This window comes from Zea mays, chromosome 6, assembly GCF_902167145.1.
Source record: "Zea mays cultivar B73 chromosome 6, Zm-B73-REFERENCE-NAM-5.0, whole genome shotgun sequence".
NCBI classification, from domain to species: Eukaryota; Viridiplantae; Streptophyta; class Magnoliopsida; order Poales; family Poaceae; genus Zea; species Zea mays.
Genome location: NC_050101.1, coordinates 138562417 through 138580126, shown reverse-complemented (window position 1 = coordinate 138580126; position 17710 = coordinate 138562417). Strand labels below are relative to the sequence as shown.

The 17710-nt window shown below is 43.1% G+C and overlaps 1 protein-coding gene across 2 annotated transcripts; it reads left to right on the top strand.

Moving 5' to 3' along the window:
• The first annotated feature begins 838 nt into the window (after positions 1-838).
• LOC100276930 (uncharacterized) lies at positions 839-4570 on the top strand. Of its 2 annotated transcripts, NM_001407141.1 has the most exons (4): positions 862-1145; positions 1768-1992; positions 3117-3463; positions 3542-4545. In NM_001407141.1, exons 3-4 carry the CDS (start codon positions 3125-3127, stop codon positions 4241-4243), a joined length of 1041 nt encoding a protein of 346 aa, NP_001394070.1. In that variant the 5' UTR covers positions 862-1145; positions 1768-1992; positions 3117-3124; the 3' UTR covers positions 4244-4545. The 2 variants fall into 2 exon arrangements, with proteins under 2 accessions (NP_001144095.1, NP_001394070.1); NM_001150623.2 differs by lacking the exon at positions 1768-1992 and having other exon boundaries at positions 839-1145; positions 3542-4570.
• Positions 4571-17710: the final 13140 nt, after the last annotated feature.

The window sequence follows — 17710 nt, the reverse complement described above, 5'->3', positions numbered from 1 at the left end:
ATCAGTAGTGGACAATAGAGAATTTAAACACTTGGCTAGGGATTTTGGTTTGATGGCCTAACTTGTTTTTAGAAGTCAAAGAGTATATCTTTGGTACTCTCCAATAAGGGAAAATGCACCTAAATTGGAGATTAAGGATGAATGTCATAAACTAGCAATGTTGGTTCCCTTTTGCCAATATTACCATGACCATCTCTTAGGCACGCTTAATTGCTACTTGTCATGTTGCTTCTCGTGTGTCTGTTTTCTTTTTTTAGCACTTTGGCATATATTTCTTTTTACAATGGTGGTCCACTGGTTGCTATTTGGTTCAAAGCTATATAGTACAATGCCCGTAAGTTGTGACAACACATAAATATCCCGATAAAATATTAGCGCACAACGATTTCATAAAAGCGAGCAATACATATATGATCGATCTTAAATTCTTTGCCAAATGATCAATACAGACTAAACTTGTCATTTAGAGTGCCTCCTCCTCTCTCGTGTGCTTGTTAGACAAGACGTGTAGGAAAATAGATCTACACGCTTCTCGCGAGACGTACGATGGAACTCGTTTTTTAAAAGAGTAGAGATTTCTACATAGCAGTCAAATTTAATCATCAATATAAATAATTATTATTTATTAAGATTTTAAATAATAATCTTTATTACTATCATTGAATAAGTTTTTTATCGTACTTAAATGCTAGAGTAGATCCCACCCCCAAAGACGTCGGTAAGTCATGCTGAATGACTGACCTGAGCAACCTGCTCTTTTTGCCTAATTATACCAAAAACCTGCCTACCTTTGCCGGCCAGGCGCCGTTTTATGCCGGGGCCATCCCTGCGGCAGCCCACCTGTCAGGCGAGCCCCTCTCTCGGGAATCCTCCCAAAATTCCCCAATTCACAGGCTGCCTCGCAGCCGCAGGCCACCTTCGCGCGCCCACGTCGCCGCCATACCATACCCGCCGGCAGCCGCCCCGTCTTAAGATTTCCCTCCTCTCGTCTCATCGCTCGCTGTCCCTCAGAGACCCGACAGCCAGCATACTCCTCCCTCCCGCAACTGCTACCTTTGCACCGTGGGAGCTTCCCGTTTCTTGGATCTCTGGACGGCCGGCGCTGGGCATGATGGATGGAGGCCAAGATGGCCCGGAAAGCTCAGGTGATTTTAAGTCTTCAACGCTAGCTCGTAGCTTTAAATTAATGTGTTTTTTTTTCAAGAGTAAAGATGAGTGCCTGGCCAATTTGTCTATGCAATGCACAAGTTAAGGCTCACAGCTTGCACGGCTGAGTTTGTTTATGTACTGCAGCTTACTAATATCTGAAACATAGCCTGGAGACTTTTCGTTGGCACTACCGTTCCGTGAGAATTGGTTTGACTTATTTGTGCTGCCAGCTTAAACAGGCGACCGTCCTGTTCTCTGCATGGTAGAGTCATATTTTATTCTGTCTTAAATGATTATCTGGAAGCCGACAAGTTCTGAATTCTTATTTAGTAACTGATGTACGAAGGAACGATTTTTCTTATATCTCGTTGCTGTAGCCACTTTGAGTCGTTTTTGTGATATGCACCAATCAGATGTAGCAAGAATTGTGTTATCAACCTTTTTTTCATATGCCTTTTTATTAATTATTAACTGCGGATCATCTGCCACATTTAATGAATTTTGAAACATGAACTAGTACAGGATTGCAAATTGGTAGTGTTCATTTTCTGATGAATAGTTATTTACCTGCTCTTAGCTGTGTTCATGTATATTTCTGATTGACATTTTCCATCTTAGGCAGTCGACATAAGCATGGAAAGAATCCAGATTAAATAAGCAAGGCCTCTAGGTGTTTAAAAGAAATCTATGTATGGACTATGGAGTCATTTTTCCTGAAGCAATGACAGATCACACAAACCGAGCTGATCTTGTTTGAACACAAGTTCAACTTCTAAAGGATGCCCTAAGCTAAAAGCAAAACTGTTTACAGATTCCTGAAGGATGAAACCCAGTATTTGAAGTGTGAGTGAGATGAGTTATATACTAACGTTTTCAATGTAATGAAGTTGATGAATTTTATTTGTTGTAGGTAACTAGTAGTCTATTGCGAAAGCGTCTCTAGCGTAATGGTTAAGGCTTCCGAGTAGCACCTTTAGATCCTGGGTTCGATCTCACTCGGGGGCGAATTTTGGGCTTGGTTAAAAAAAATTCCCTCGTTGTGCGCTGCGTGCTCCCGGGTTACGTCCTACGCGCCACCCTCCGGTTGGGTCGTTGCAGAGTGGGCGGTGACGGTCCGCTAGTGATGGGGCCAGGGTTCTGGGATTTTCTCGGCCAGGACCATGTTCCCTCGTTGTGCGCCGCGTGCTCCCGGGTTACGTCCTACGCGCCACCCTCCGGTTGGGCCGTTGCAGAGTGGACGGTGACGGTCCGCTAGTGATGGGGCCAGGGCTCTGGGATTTTCTCGGTCTGGACCATGTTTCTGTCTTTTTTTAATATAATGTCGGGAGGGCGGTCTTTCCCTCCCCGGACGAGTTTTTTAACTATTAGTCTATTGCTTAGCTGATGTAAGGTATTCAGTTAGGTCTCGTATAATACCACATAAAGATGTTTCCACTGCCAATTAAGAAGTCCCCAATTGATATGACACTAACTTGCATGACAATTGAGAGAACACCTGTACCTAAATAAAGTCTTTCTTTCCTCATAGGAATCTAGTGAATATTGTAATGTCATGTTTCGTGGGAAAGTTATATTGAAGAAAAGATCTAGATGGATTTATAATTTCCTCAATTTATTAGGGGTGATTGCCTCGTGCCTATGGACATAAAAATTTGGTCTTGCTGCTAGCTGCCTCTACTATTGTGAATTATTCATTTACTTGTTATGAATATCAACTGTTTTTTTATCTTGAACACACAGGAGAGCTGCATCCTTATAGTTCAACTATTTTTTATGGTCTTTTTTTTTTGCTTTCTGGGTGTGACACGTGTTACTAACTGCCTCTACATCTGTGCAGTATTTCTAATGAATTTCAGTTGTTGCTGCTAGTTTTTGCTAAGCGTGGTTGACCTATTTCTATTGACAAGGTGGCTGCAAAGATGAATTGAACTCTTGTTACTTACTTTCATCATTTTTTATTCATGCAGATCACAACATGGACCTAGAAGAAGGCAATGTCACCATTAGGGTCAAAAGGGCAAAAGCAACAAATTGGCCCAGGGTGATGTCAAAGTTTTTGCTTGATTGGTACCTTGAGAAGAAGAAGGGAATGCCACCCAAGACCAAGTTCAAGAAGATCCACCACGTTTGGTGCACATCTGCTGTAAATACTAAATTCAGAACAACTTACTCTGTTGATCAGGTGCATCGCCATTTTAGACGTTTCAAGGAGATCTGGATCATTGTGACTCGGTATGTCAATGAGACTGGGAGCAGGTTTAACAATAAACACAAAATGCTTATACTTCCTCCTGCCACTATGGCTAGTTTACCAGTAAGTATTGTCTCATAAGAAAGGACAAGTATTTTGCATTGTTTCCTCACTATGCTAATGAATATGTTTCTCTAACAGGTAGCTGAGCGTGCTATTCTTGTTAAACCCATTCCATTCTTCGACCATCTGCTACATCTCTTCAATGATGGCCAGCTGGATGCAGAGTGCATGAGAGACCCTATCATGACTGACGATTCTAATGAGGAATTGGAGGCCCAGATTGCGTTGAACATTATTGCCTCAGGTGCAGATACAAGGGACCAAGATGGGGAAGACCTAGATAATATAGGATTGGAGGGTGAAGATAACCATCATGAGGTTGCAGCAAGTAGTGGTGAGGTGCCTTGTGAAGTGATGTCTGATACTAGTCCACCATCCGCGCAGCCATCCGGGTCCTTTGCTGAGAGCACAATGGCTGCTCTGAAGCCTAGAGCAAAGAAGATGAAGATCATCAGCAAAACGAAACTAAGTCCAAAGGCGCAGGCTGCTCTGCCACGTGATGGAAGAAGGAACGTGGATGCATTGAACAGCACCTTAGTAGGGATCCATGACAGTGCTCGAAAACCTATTCGGGCAGCGCCAACATCAGACCCGAATGCTCCTCTGTGGAACATGCTAAAAGAGATTCCACTGACTCAACCTGATAGGCTATCTGTAGGGATGTATCTTTGTAAGCCAGAGTCTGAAGTGCATCGAAGCTTTTTCATGAACATGGGCAAGGAGTACCTTGAAGCATGGGCCCGTAAGTTCTTGGCTGGAGAGGAGCATGGAACCGTATAGTTTGATAGCTGAATCCAGATTGAGCTTATTCCCTGAAGCGGCGCATAGACTGTCGTTTGTCAGGCCTTGTTATTGCTGCCAGTTTATGTTCTATAATTGATGCATATATATATGTTGTGCTTGAACAGTTGGTAAATACCATTTTTGTTAGCTGTTATGTAACTTAAAATGTGTGGCCAAGTTAGTTCGCCTTTCGGCCTTGTAAGCTTTTCAATGTATATTTATTTAGGTCTGATCCTCCCCCAGGTTGTAGATGATAACAATGTCATATATTTGTGGAGATCTAGTTCTGTTTTCAGGATACGTGTTCTTCTTTGGCTTTTCTGCAAATGCTCTTCCCCTACTCCTACACGCTCTCAAACCGTAGAGCTACTCCTCGAATAGGTTTTAAAGCTTGTTTTGGCTGACATTTTTGCAAGTCTGTTTAGGATGGTAAATCTGCGAAGCTCGCTGTTTTGGGCTGGCAAAATAAAACTAATTTTCTGCCTTGCCATTAGCTTATATTTACTTGTTGACGAGGTAATATTTGCCTATTTTCCATACAAGTTTGTTAATATCATGTAAAGTCACTATATTTAACTGCAAGAGAAGTAGTCGAGATAGTGCGTTCCTATGGATATAGAAACTGGTCCCCATGTTATGACCAAGTGTGCATAGCATTCTGAACATGTCATGGCAGTCATCAGTATTTTCCAACATCCGCTGAACACATTGTATATCACTTTGATCTGGTACCTTCGTTGGTTGTTTGTCGACCTGGACGAGCAAAAATCCATTGCAATATATGCAACAACATCACCATGCTCACTAGAAGAGCTCATCTATAAACATCACAAATACATGAACCAACAAAACACATAAGTAACGAGTACCGGAACACTTGCACACACTAACACAAGTACTGGAGTTGGTAGCATTACACACGAAATCTTGGCACAAATAAAAACGGATAATAAAGTCATATTACATAGAATCCAGTATCTTAAAAATGCGTAAACAGACTATTATCTATTATTATTGTCGCCAACATCCACTTTCCTCATGTCCTATCAGGTCCAGCCGAGTGTAACACTGAGCAAAAAACCTCTTTGCCGAGTGTTAGGGTCATAGCACTCGACAGAGAAAGAACACCTAGACACCGGTAAAACTTCTTTGCCGAGTGCCTCCTAAAACACTCGACAAAGAAACTGACAAAGGGACCCGCTGGTGGCCCCTTTGCCGAGTGTTCTTTGCCGAGTGTGTTAGGTGACACTCGGCGAACACTCGGCAAAGGCGTCGTCTTCGTTACCAGTTGCCGTGACGGCGGTTTTTCTTTGCCGAGTGTCAAGTAACACTCTTTGCCAAGTGACCGATAAAAAATATTCGGCAAAGAAGCCGTTGCCGATGTACTGTTTGCCGAGCTATCTTTGTCGAGTGTCACAATCGGCAAAGTGTTTGCCGAGTGTTTTTCAGGTAGTGAGCGTAGCCAGCTGAGCTCCCAGTTTTAGGTTTTCAGTGCGACAAAAACATCGCAATACTGTTTTTGAATACGCAGATGCGTGTCATAGTAGCGTTTGTCGTTGTCTTAACTTCATTAGCATTGTTGTCGATTACTAGCTATCTGCAGCTGATTAGCAATCTCATCACGGACGACATAATCCAGTTCGGTCAAGTTCATTGTCTTCTAACTTGTGTGAGCCTTCATCTCACAAGCCTTAACTAGCTACTTTATGTACTCATATCTGAAGTTCCTTTTCTCCGTAAGTGAGTCATTGTATGCCTGCCTTTTTTTTTCCTTTCCATGCCTAGAGACAACATGAGAAATGTTGTCACCCTCTTCTTAAGCTATTAGTCTGAACCCATCGGACTCCTAGAACAACTAAGCTCTCATTTGTACCTTCACAAATAAAGTCACAAGTGCCGAAATTTCAGTTCGAACGCCTTCACCTTGGGTATTAAAGAATATAAAATCAACCCTGTGTCCCTGTTGCTCATAGCTAGCCTTACTGTGGATTCAGACTCAACGCCCGAGGAACTGGTCTTCATAAACGGAACTGTTTTACCTTTTTTTATTAAACGGAGTTGCTCATGTACAGTTTGTCAACAGATACTGGATGCCAATTTGGTACCCGTCAGATTTTGTTGGGCACGAAATTTTGTTGCGTTGCGTTGCCACTAACTCTGACCTGTGTTTCTTGTTAATGTTTGGTGAAATCATCTGTATTTGTCGGTTAGTTGCGGCAGAACTGAAAAAATGCATGCTTGAGACGTCATGTGTGGCATCGATGGGGATATGTGAGTATATATAGTCTGACTCTTCAGTCATCTGTGTTTCTTGTTAATGTTCGGCATAACGATTTTCTATGTTATCAGCGTCTGCAGCACCACAGACTCAGAGAACTGAGCTCCGAGTATCTCGTAAGGGCCTGTTTGTTTACATAATACTAAATACTTGTTAAAGTTTAGCACCTGCTAAGGGTTAGCACTTGAGGGAAGTGTGGATGTAACTGCTAAACCTTAGCATATTATTCCTAATTAACGTGGAAGCTAGCGTCAATAAGTACACGACGTCTTTACCCCATGGCAGCAGAAGCTACCGTCTGTGGGAGTAGAGGGAAAGCAGAATTCTGTATTTACCTTGATACATGAGTCACATAAATTCATATGTATCGACCTAAATACTAGTGGAGAGAGCAATAAGATTGAGGGACCACTTTTATCACAGTTTAGCATGTTTGGTGGAGCTAAAGTGCTAATGGATACTAAACTTTAGCACAACACGTTTAGCCATCCTGTTTATTTCTTTAGTAGTTAAATTTTAACAAAAAAAAATGTAGTGCTAAACTTTAACAAGGGAAAACATATAGGTCCTAAGTCATATAAGAAACTTACAATATCAATAACAAAGTATTTTAGTTCTAACCAAATTTAGATAGAATACAGTTAAAACTCAATTGAACTCATAAGTTAAGGTTCGAATACAATTAAAAGAATCCTTTGTTGATAAAATATTCGCCGAGTGTTCTTTGCCGAGTGCAAAAAAACCTTTTCCGACAAAAAATGCAAGTCCGGTAGTGTGTTGCAGATAGTCTAAATACCTAAAGGTGTCTTTTATAGGCATAATTTCCAGACTAATATCTCTTTACTCATGTGCAGTACTGCTGGAAATCATATCTCATATATTCAATTTTAGTTCTACTGAATCTAAAACCTTTGGACTCTAAAGTCTCCCTCCATAAGTCTTGTTTCTTATTTACTACTGCCTCACTTTTATCAACTAGCACTACATCGTCCGTAAAAAGTATATACTGAATATCCCCTTGTATGTCCCTTGTGACCCTATCCATCACCAAAGAAAAAAAAGGTAAGGACACAAAGATGATCCTTGATGTAGTCATGTCATAATTAAGAAGTCATTCGCGCTCCCATCACTTGTTTGAACACTAAGTCACAATATTGTTTAACATATCTTTAATGGGTCCAATGTACTTTATCGAAACTTTATGTTTGCCCAAAGAATACTATATAACATTTTTTGGTATTTTGTCATAAGCCTTATTTAAGTAAATGAAAACCATGTATAGGTCCATATTATGCTCCCTATATTGCTCTATTACTTGTCTTATTAAGAAAATGACTTTTGTGGTTGACCTTATGGAGATGAAACCAAATTGGTTCTAAAGTATCCTCATCGTTTTTCTCAGACGATACTTAATAACTCTCGCCCATAGCTTCATAGTATGCCTCATCAATTTAATTTCCTAGTAATTAGTATGGTATCTCCGGTACTCATCAAGCATCTTGTTCAACAAGATGATATGGTTGAAAAACTTGGTTAGTCAGTTATATCTATGTTCCCGAGGTATCTCCATATCTCAATTGGAATACCATCAGAGCCCATTGATTTACCTTGTTTTTTGTTTCAGTCTCTCTAGCCATACATTCTTGAGGTTGGCATCCAACTGTAAGATTGTGGCTCCATTCTCCCTATTAAATAAATTACTAGTTGGTTGCCCGTGCATTGCAATGGCTCACAATAATATCCACGTAAACTATCCACCAAAAAGATCTCAAGATTTTTTATTGATTGTCTCCGCTCTCTGCATAATATTTTTTTTATTTGACTAACTAATGTTGTTGTTTACTCCATCCAATATGTCTTGGTACAACACGTCCAATGAAAGGAGCGATTAGAAGAGAGTTCACAACGACTAATTGAACAAACATAGATTATAGAATGACATAATTACACCATACAAAGACCAAATAAGAGGAAGTTTGTGAGCTCAAGTTTCTAAAATAAGTCACATGAACTCAAACTTACAAAAAAGATAGATCAATATATGGAGTGGTTGCTAAAAGTCAGGCATCAATAAAAACTGGATGCGCTCGATACAAATTATGGTACTTCGTAGCAATTACTAACGTTTAAAACCAACAAATAACCTTTCCTTTTACTGTTAGCATGACAAATCGTTGTTGCTCCATCCAATTCAGCAACCTTAAACACCATGGAGTTCATTGTACCAATGTGGTCTCAGAAATGACCTAATGCATGCAAGAGCCAAGAACACAAGGGATGAGCACCCTATAGTAGTGCCCGCATGGATCTCCAAATCCTAACACATATTTTGCAGGATCAATGAGCCATCATCAAAAGAACACAAACCACATGTAGACAATAAATAAAGTATTAACACACCCAAATTATGTTCAGTCCTTAGCACAACAAAAAACTAACACCCAAAACAACAGAGGAAAAACACAATCATTTTTGCAATGACAAAAGGATGGGTGACAGGTACATAGAAGTGGTAGAAGCATACCGAGTCGACACCATGGTAAGGGAAAGACCATGTAGACATGCGATGCCGAGCCATCGAACGGGTACTATAGGCAGCAAATCAGGGACCCACATCTCTCGCCTCCCCCACTTCCAAGGTTTCGTAGAGTAGGAAGGGAAGGGAAGAGCCGGGCATACCTATTTGTTGCTGGAAATGGACATGACGAAAACATGGGAATCTGGAGGCGACATAGGTAGTATACCGCTAGATACATATAGGGAGAGAGCACGCAAGCGGAGAAAGAAGCCCAGCCGAAGTAGCTCCAAACTGAGAGGTATCCGCACCAGGCGTCAGTCCGAGAAGGGCGAGAGAATGAGAGTGCCTTCCTAGCCCTGTACCCGCCGAGACGACACAACACCACCACCAACTCCGTAGCATATGTCGACTGCTATCGCGCTATGGGCCTTGGTTGTCCAATATCTCAGACCTGGACTCCTCATCGCCAAGATAACCTAAGCATGGAGAGAGCATGCTGAAAGGGAAATAGGCTTACACCTTTTCCTAATTGGTTTCGGTGGTTGATCGAATTGCCCAACACAAATAATTAGACTAACTAGTTTGCTCTAGATTATAAGTTTTACAGATGCCAAAGGTTCACAACAAACCAATAAAAAGACCAAGAAAGGGTTCAAACAAAGAGAGCAAAAGACAACCGAAGTGTGCCCTGGTCTGGCGCACCGGACTGTCCGGTGCACCAGGGAACCAAACTCTGAACTTGCCACCTTCAGGAATTCTGGGAGCCACTCCGCTATAATTCACCGGACTGTCCGGTGTAGCACTGGACTGTCCGGTGTGCCAACGGAGTAACGGCTACACAGCGCCAACGGTCGTCTGCAACGAGCAGTTAATGCGCTACAGTGCGCGCAGAAGTCAGAGCAGTGCCAGAAGGCGCACCGGACAGTGAACAGTGACTGTCCGATGTAGCACCGGACTGTCCGGTGGCCCAGAAGACAAAAGCTCTAACGGTCGAACCCTAACGGTCGGGTGAAGTGGCTGGCGCACCGGACAGTGTCCGGTGGCGCACCGGACTGTCCGGTGCGCCGTGCGAGAGCAGCGTCCACCAATGGCTCCTTTGGTGGTTGGGGCTATAAATACCCCCAATCACCCACCATTCATTGCATCCAAGTTTTCAGCCTTCACACCTCATACAAGAGCTATAACATTCAATACAAGACACAAACAAGAGATCAAATCCTCTCCCAAGTCCAAAGACAATTCCAATCAAATAGTGACTAGTGAGAGAGAGATACTTGTGTTCATTTGAGCTCTTGCGCTTGGATTGTTTTTCTTCTTCATTCTTTCTTGATTCCAACTCAATTGTAACCAAGGAAAGAGACACCAATTGTATGGTGGTCCTTGTGGGGACTTAGTGTCCCGTTTGATTGAGAAGATAAGCTCACTCGGTCTAAGTGACCGTTTGAGAGAGGGAAAGGGTTGAAAGAGACCCGGTCTTTGTGACCAACTCAACGGGGAGTAGGTTTGCAAGAACCGAACCTCGGTAAAACAAATCACCGTGTCATCCGCCTTATTTGCTTGTGATTTGTTTTCGCCCTCTCGTTCGGACTCGTTTATATTTCTAACGCTAACCCCGGCTTGTAGTTGTGCTTAAAGTTTGTAAATTTCAGATTCGCCCTATTCACCCCCCTCTAGGCGACTTTCAATTGGTATCAGAGCCCGATACTTCATTAGAGCCTAACCGCTCGAAGTGATGTCGGGAGATCACGCCAAGAAGGAGATGGTGACCGGCGAGAAGCCCACCACAAGCCATGGGAAGGCTCCATCCGGGGAGTCCGACAACAAGGTGAAGGGATCCCCTTCACATGACAAGTCGCGTCGGAGCGGTGAGAAGAAAAAGAAGATGAAGAAAGTGGTCTACTACGAGATCGACTCTTCATCACCATCCACCTCTGGCTCCGACACACCGTCCATCACTTCTAAGCGCCATGATCGCAAGAAGTTTAGTAAGATTCCCCTACGCTATCCTCGCATTTCCAAACGTACTCCTTTACTTTCCGTCCCATTAGGCAAACCACCCATGTTTGATGGTGAAGATTATAATATGTGGAGTGACAAAATGAGGCACCATCTAACCTCACTCCACACTAGTATTTGGGATGTTGTTGAGATTGGAGTACAGGTACCATCGCCGGGGGATGAAGACTATGACTCGGACGAAGTTGCCCAAATCCGGCACTTCAACTCCCAAGCCACCACTATACTCCTCGCCTCTCTAAGTCGAGAGGAGTATAACAAGGTGCAAGGGTTAAAGAGCGCCAAGGAGATTTGGGACGTGCTCAAGACCGCGCACGAAGGAGACGAGGTGACCAAGATCACCAAGAGGGAGACGATCGAGGGGGATCTCAATCGATTCATGCTTCACCAAGGGGAGGAGCCACAAGCGATGTACAACCGGCTCAAGACCTTGGTGAACCAAGTGCGCAACCTCGGGAGCACCAAATGGGATGACCATGAAATGGTCAAGGTTATTCTTAGATCACTCGTATTTCTTAACCCTACTCAAGTTCAATTAATTCGTGGTGATCCAAGATATAAACTAATGTCTCTCGAGGAAGTAATAGGAAAATTTATGAGCTTTGAATTAATGATCAAAGGCTCCAAGAAAATCATTGAGCAAGGCGCCACCTCAACACCCGAGGTGCAACCCGTTGCATTCAAGGTGACGGAAGAAGAAAAGAAGGATTCTACACCAAGCAGAATTCCCATCAACGCCTCCAAGCTCGATAACGAGGAAATGGCGCTCATCATCAAGAGCTTCCACCAAATCCTCAAGCAAAGGAGGGGGAAGGATTACAAACCCCGCTCCAAGAAGGTTTGCTGCAAATGTGGTAAGCCCAGTCATTTTATCGCTAAATGTCCTTTGTCTAGTGATAGTGACAGGGGCGACGACAAGAAGGGAAAGAGAAGAGAAAAGAAGAGGTACTACAAGAAGAAGGGCGGCGATGCCCATGTTTGCCGGGAGTGGGACTCCGACGAGAGCTCCACCGACTCCTCCTCCGACGAGGACGCCGCCAACATCGCCGTCAACAAGGGACTTCTCTTCCCCAACGTCGGCCATAAGTGCCTCATGGCAAAGGATGACAAGAAGAAGAAGGTAAAATCAAGATCCTCCACTAAGTATGCAACCTCTAGTGATGAGGATAATTCTAGTGATGATGAGGATAACTTGCTCACTCTTTTTGCCAACCTAAACATGCAACAAAAGGAGAAATTAAATGAATTAATTAGTGCTATTCATGAGAAGGATGAACTCTTGGATACCCAAGAGGACTTCCTTATTAAAGAAAACAAAAAGCATGTTAAGGTTAAAAATGCTTATGCTCTAGAGGTAGAAAAATGTGAAAAACTAACTAGTGAGCTAAGCACTTGCCATGACACTATTTCTAGCCTTAGAAATGAAAATGCCAAATTAATTGCTAAGGTTGAGAAATCAAATGTTTGTGATGATTCAATTACAAATCTTAGAGATAATAATGCTAGTTTAATTGCTAAGATTGATAAATTGAATGCCTCTCTTGCTAGCCTTAAGACTGAGAATGAAAAATTAATTACTAAGGCTAAAGACTTAGATGTTTGCAATGTTTCCATTTCCAATCTTAGAGATGAAAATGATATTTTACATGCTAAGATTGTTGAGTTAAAAACTTGCAAACCCTCTACATATATCGTTGAGCATGTTAATATTTGCACTAGATGTAGAGATGTTAACATTGATGCTATTCATGATCACATGGCTATGATTAAACAACAAAATGATCATATAGCAAAATTAGATGCTAAAATTGCCGAGCATGAATTAGAAAATGAAAAATTTAAATTTGCTCGTAGTATGCTTTATAGTGGGAGACGCCCAGGCATTAAGGATGGCATTGGCTTCCAAAAGGGAGACAATGTCAAGCTTAATGCCCCTCCTAAAAGATTGTCAAACTTTGTTAAGGGCAAATCTCCCATGGTTTAGGATAACGAGGGTTACATTTTATACCCTGCCGGTTATCCCGAACACAAAATTAGGAGAATTCACTCTAGGAAGTCTCACTCTGGCTCTAATCATGCTTTTATGTATAAGAGTGAGGCATCTAGCTCTAGGCAATCAACCCGTGCTAAATTGCCTAAGAAGAAAACTCCTATTGAACATTTCATTTAAGACTTTTCATGCTTCCTATGTGCTAACTAACAAATCAGGCAAAGTAGTTGCCAAATATGTTGGGGGCAAACAAAAGGGGTCAAAGACTTGTGTTTGGGTACCCAAGGTGCTTGTTTCTAATGTGAAAGGACCCAAGACCGTTTGGGTACCTAAGAACAAGGCCTAAAATTGTTTTGTAGGTTTATGCATCCGGGGGCTCAAGTTGGATCATCGATAGCGGGTGCACAAACCACATGAAAGGGGAGAAAAGGATGTTCTCCTCCTATGAGAAAAACCATGATCCCCAAAGAGCTATCACATTCGGGGATGGAAAATCAAGGTTTGGTCAAAGGTCTTGGTAAAATTGCTATATCTCCTGACCATTCTATTTCCAATGTTTTTCTTGTAGATTCTTTAGATTATAATGTGCTTTCTGTTTCTCAATTATGCAAAATGGGCTACAACTGTCTTTTTACGGATATAGGTGTTACTGTCTTTAGAAGAAGTGATGATTCAGTAGCATTTAAGGGAGTGTTAGAGGGTCAGCTATACTTGGTAGATTTTGATAGAGCTGAACTCGACACTTGCTTAATTGCTAAGACTAACATGGGTTGGCTCTGGCATCGCCGACTAGCCCATGTTGGGATGAAGAATCTTCATAAGCTTCTAAATGTAGAGCACATTTGGGACTAACCAATGTTCATTTTGAGAAAGACAGGGTTTGTAGCGCATGTCAAGCAGGGAAGCAAATTGGAGCCCATCATCTACACAAGAACATCATGACGACCGACAGGCCACTCAAACTACTCCACATGGACCTATTCGGCCCGATAGCTTACATAAGCATCGGGGGGAGTAAGTATTATCTTGTAATTGTGGATGATTATTCTCGCTTCACTTGGGTGTTTTTTTGCAGGAAAAATCTCAAACCCAAGAGACATGAAGGGATTCTTGAGATGAGCTCAAAACGAGTTCGTCTTAAGGATCAAAAAGATTAGAAGCGACAATGGGACGGAGTTCAAGAACTCACAAATAGAAGGCTTTCTTGAGGAGGAGGGCATCAAGCATGAGTTCTCTTCTCCCTACACGCCACAACAAAATGGTGTAGTGGAGAGGAAGAATAGAACTCTATTGGACATGGCAAGGACCATGCTTGATGAGTACAAGACTTCGGATCGGTTTTGGGCCAAGGCGGTCAACACCGCTTGCTACGCCATCAACCGGTTATATCTTCACCGAATCCTCAAGAAGACATCTTATGAACTCCTCACCGGTAAAAAGCCCAATGTTTCATATTTTAGAGTCTTTGGTAGCAAATGCTTTATTCTTGTTAAAAGAGGTAGAAAATCAAAATTTGCTCCTAAGGCTGTAGAAGGCTTTTTAATTGGTTATGATTCAAACACAAGGGCATATAGAGTCTTTAACAAGTCCACTAGACTAGTTGAAGTTTCTTGTGACATTGTGTTTGATGAAACTAACGGCTCTCAAGTAGAGCAAGTTGATCTTGATGAGCTAGATGATGAAGAGGCCCCGTGCATCGCGCTAAGGAACATGTCCATCGGGGATGTGTGTCCTAAGGAATCCGAGGAGCCTCCACATGCACAAGATCAACCATCTTCCTCCATGCAAACATCTCAACCAACCCAAGATGAGGATCAAGCTCAAGATGATGAAGATGAGGATCAAGAAGATGAGCCACCTCAAGAGGAAGGCAATGATCAAGGGGGAGATGTCCATGATCAAGACAAGGAAGATGATGAGTGTCCAAGACCGCCACACCCAAGAGTCCACCAAGCAATCCAACGAGATCACCCCGTGAACACCATCCTCGGCGATATTCATAAGGGGGTAACCACTCGATCTCGTGTTGCTCATTTTTGTGAACATTACTCTTTTGTTTCCTCTATTGAGCCACACAGGGTAGAGGAAGCACTTCAAGATTCGGATTGGGTGCTGGCAATGCAAGAAGAACTCAACAACTTCACGAGGAATGAGGTATGGCATCTAGTTCCACGTCCTAACCAAAATGTTGTAGGAACCAAGTGGGTCTTCCGCAACAAGCAAGATGAGCAAGGTGTGGTGACAAGGAACAAAGCCCGACTTGTGGCCAAGGGATATTCACAAGTCGAAGGTTTGGATTTCGGTGAAACCTATGCACCCGTAGCTAGGCTTGAGTCAATTCGCATTTTACTTGCCTATGCTACTTACCATGGCTTCAAGCTTTACCAAATGGACGTGAAAAGTGCCTTCCTCAATGGACCAATCAAGGGGGAGGTCTATGTTGAGCAACCTCCCGGCTTTGAAGATAGTGAGTACCCTAACCATGTTTATAAACTCTCTAAGGCGCTTTATGGGCTCAAGCAAGCCCCAAGAACATGGTATGAATGCCTAAGAGATTTTCTTATCGCTATTGGCTTCAAAGTCGGAAAAGCCGATTCTACTCTCTTTACTAAAACACTTGCAAATGATCTGTTTGTATGCCAAATTTATGTTGATGATATCATATTTGGGTCTACTAATGAATCTACATGTGAAGAGTTTAGTAGAATCATGACTCAAAATTCGAGATGTCTATGATGGGGGAGTTGAAGTATTTCTTAGGATTTCAAGTGAAGCAACTCCAAGAGGGCACCTTCATTAGCCAAACGAAGTACATTCAAGACATTCTTGCAAAGTTTGGGATGAAGGATGTCAAGCCCATCAAGACACCCATGGGAACCAATGGGCATCTCGACCTCGACACGGGAGGTAAATCCGTAGATCAAAAGGTATACCGATCGATGATAGGTTCTTTACTCTATTTATGTGCTTCACGATCGGATATAATGCTTTCCGTATGCATGTGTGCAAGATTCCAAGCCGATCCTAAGGAAGTTCACCTTAGGGCCGTAAAACAAATCTTGAGATATTTAGTTTATACTCCTAAGTTTGGCCTTTGGTACCCTAGGGGATCCACTTTTGATTTAATTGGGTATTCCGATGTTGATTGGACAGGGTGTAAAATTAATAGAAAGAGCACATCAGGGACTTGCCAGTTCTTGGGAAGATCTCTGGTGTCTTGGGCTTCAAAGAAGCAAAATTCTGTGGCTCTTTCTACCGCCGAAGCCGAGTATATTGCCGCAGGCCATTGTTGCGCGCAATTGCTTTGGATGAGGCAAACCCTCAGGGACTATGGTTACAAATTAACCAAAGTTCCTCTTCTATGTGATAATGAGAGTTGAGAGCACCTAGAGGGGGGGGGTGAATAGGTGATCCTGTAAAAACTTGAAACTTAATGCCACAAAACTTGATTAGGAGTTAGCACAATAAAACCAAGTGGCTAGAGAGGAGTTCTTGCAAGACACAATATCCACATGAAGATCAACACAGATAGGCACAGTGGTTTATCCCGTGGTTCGGCCAAGTCCAACACTTGCCTACTCCACGTTGTGGCGTCCCAACGGACGAGGGTTGCACTCAACCCCTCTCAAGCGGTCCAAAGACCCACTTGAATAGCACAATGTTTTGCTTTGTTTCACTATATCCCGCTTGCGAGGAATCTCCACAACTTGGAGCCTCTCGCCCTTACAATTTGATGTTCACAAAGAAGCACGGAAGTAAGGATGGGATGAGCAACGCACACAAGACACAAAATCAGAGCACAAACATGCACACAAGTCACAACTCGAGCTCACAACACAACCCGAAGAGTTCTCTACTCAAATGGAGCTCTAGTTGCTATCACAAAGAATCAAATGCGCGGAATTGGAGTCTTGGTGCTTAGGAATGCTTAGAGAATGCTTGGTGTACTCCTCCATGCGCCTAGGGGTCCCTTTTATAGCCCCAAGGCAGCTAGGAGCCGTTGAGAGCATTCCAGGAAGGCAAATCTTGCCTTCTCTCGACTGGCGCACCGGACAGTCCGGTGCACCACCGGACACTGTCCGGTGCGGATTTCTTTCCTGTTTTGGCGCAGCCGACCGTTGGCGGTTTGGAGCCGTTGGCGCACCGGACACTGTCCGGTGCACACCGGACAGTCCGATGCCCCCTTTAGACCGTTGGCCCGGCCACGCGTCACGCGCGGATTGCGCGGTCGACCGTTGGCTCGGCCGGCCGTTGGCTCACCGGACAGTCCGGTGAATTTTAGCCGTACGCCGCCGCCGAACTCCCGAGAGCGGCCTTTTCACCAGAGCCAGCCTGGCGCACCGGACACTGTCCGGTGCACCACCGGACACTGTCCGGTGCTCCCAGACTGAACTGTCTTTGGCTGAACAAAGCCATCTCTTTTCCAAATTGATTTCTCCTGTTTCCAGTACTTAGACACAATACATTAGTCCTTAAACCAAAGTACTAAGTCTTAGAAACATACCTTTATGTTGATTTTCACTTTGTCCATCATTTGGCATAGATTAACACATGACCACTTGTGTTGGCACTCAATCACCAAAATACTTAGAAATGGCACAAAGGCACATATCCCTTTCAATCTCCCCCTTTTTGGTGATTTATGCCAACATAACAAAAGCA

What these genes read in the sequence shown, in the direction of transcription:
- LOC100276930 (NM_001150623.2), top strand. Translation starts at nt 1,109, where the DNA reads ATGATGGATGGAGGCCAAGATGGCCCGGAAAGCTCAG. An exon ending in AGATGGCCCGGAAAGCTCAG is followed by an intron (nt 1,146 to 3,116) that starts GTGATTTTAAGT and finishes TTATTCATGCAG; the next exon opens with ATCACAACATGGACCTAGAA. An exon ending in CCACTATGGCTAGTTTACCA is followed by an intron (nt 3,464 to 3,541) that starts GTAAGTATTGTC and finishes TTTCTCTAACAG; the next exon opens with GTAGCTGAGCGTGCTATTCT.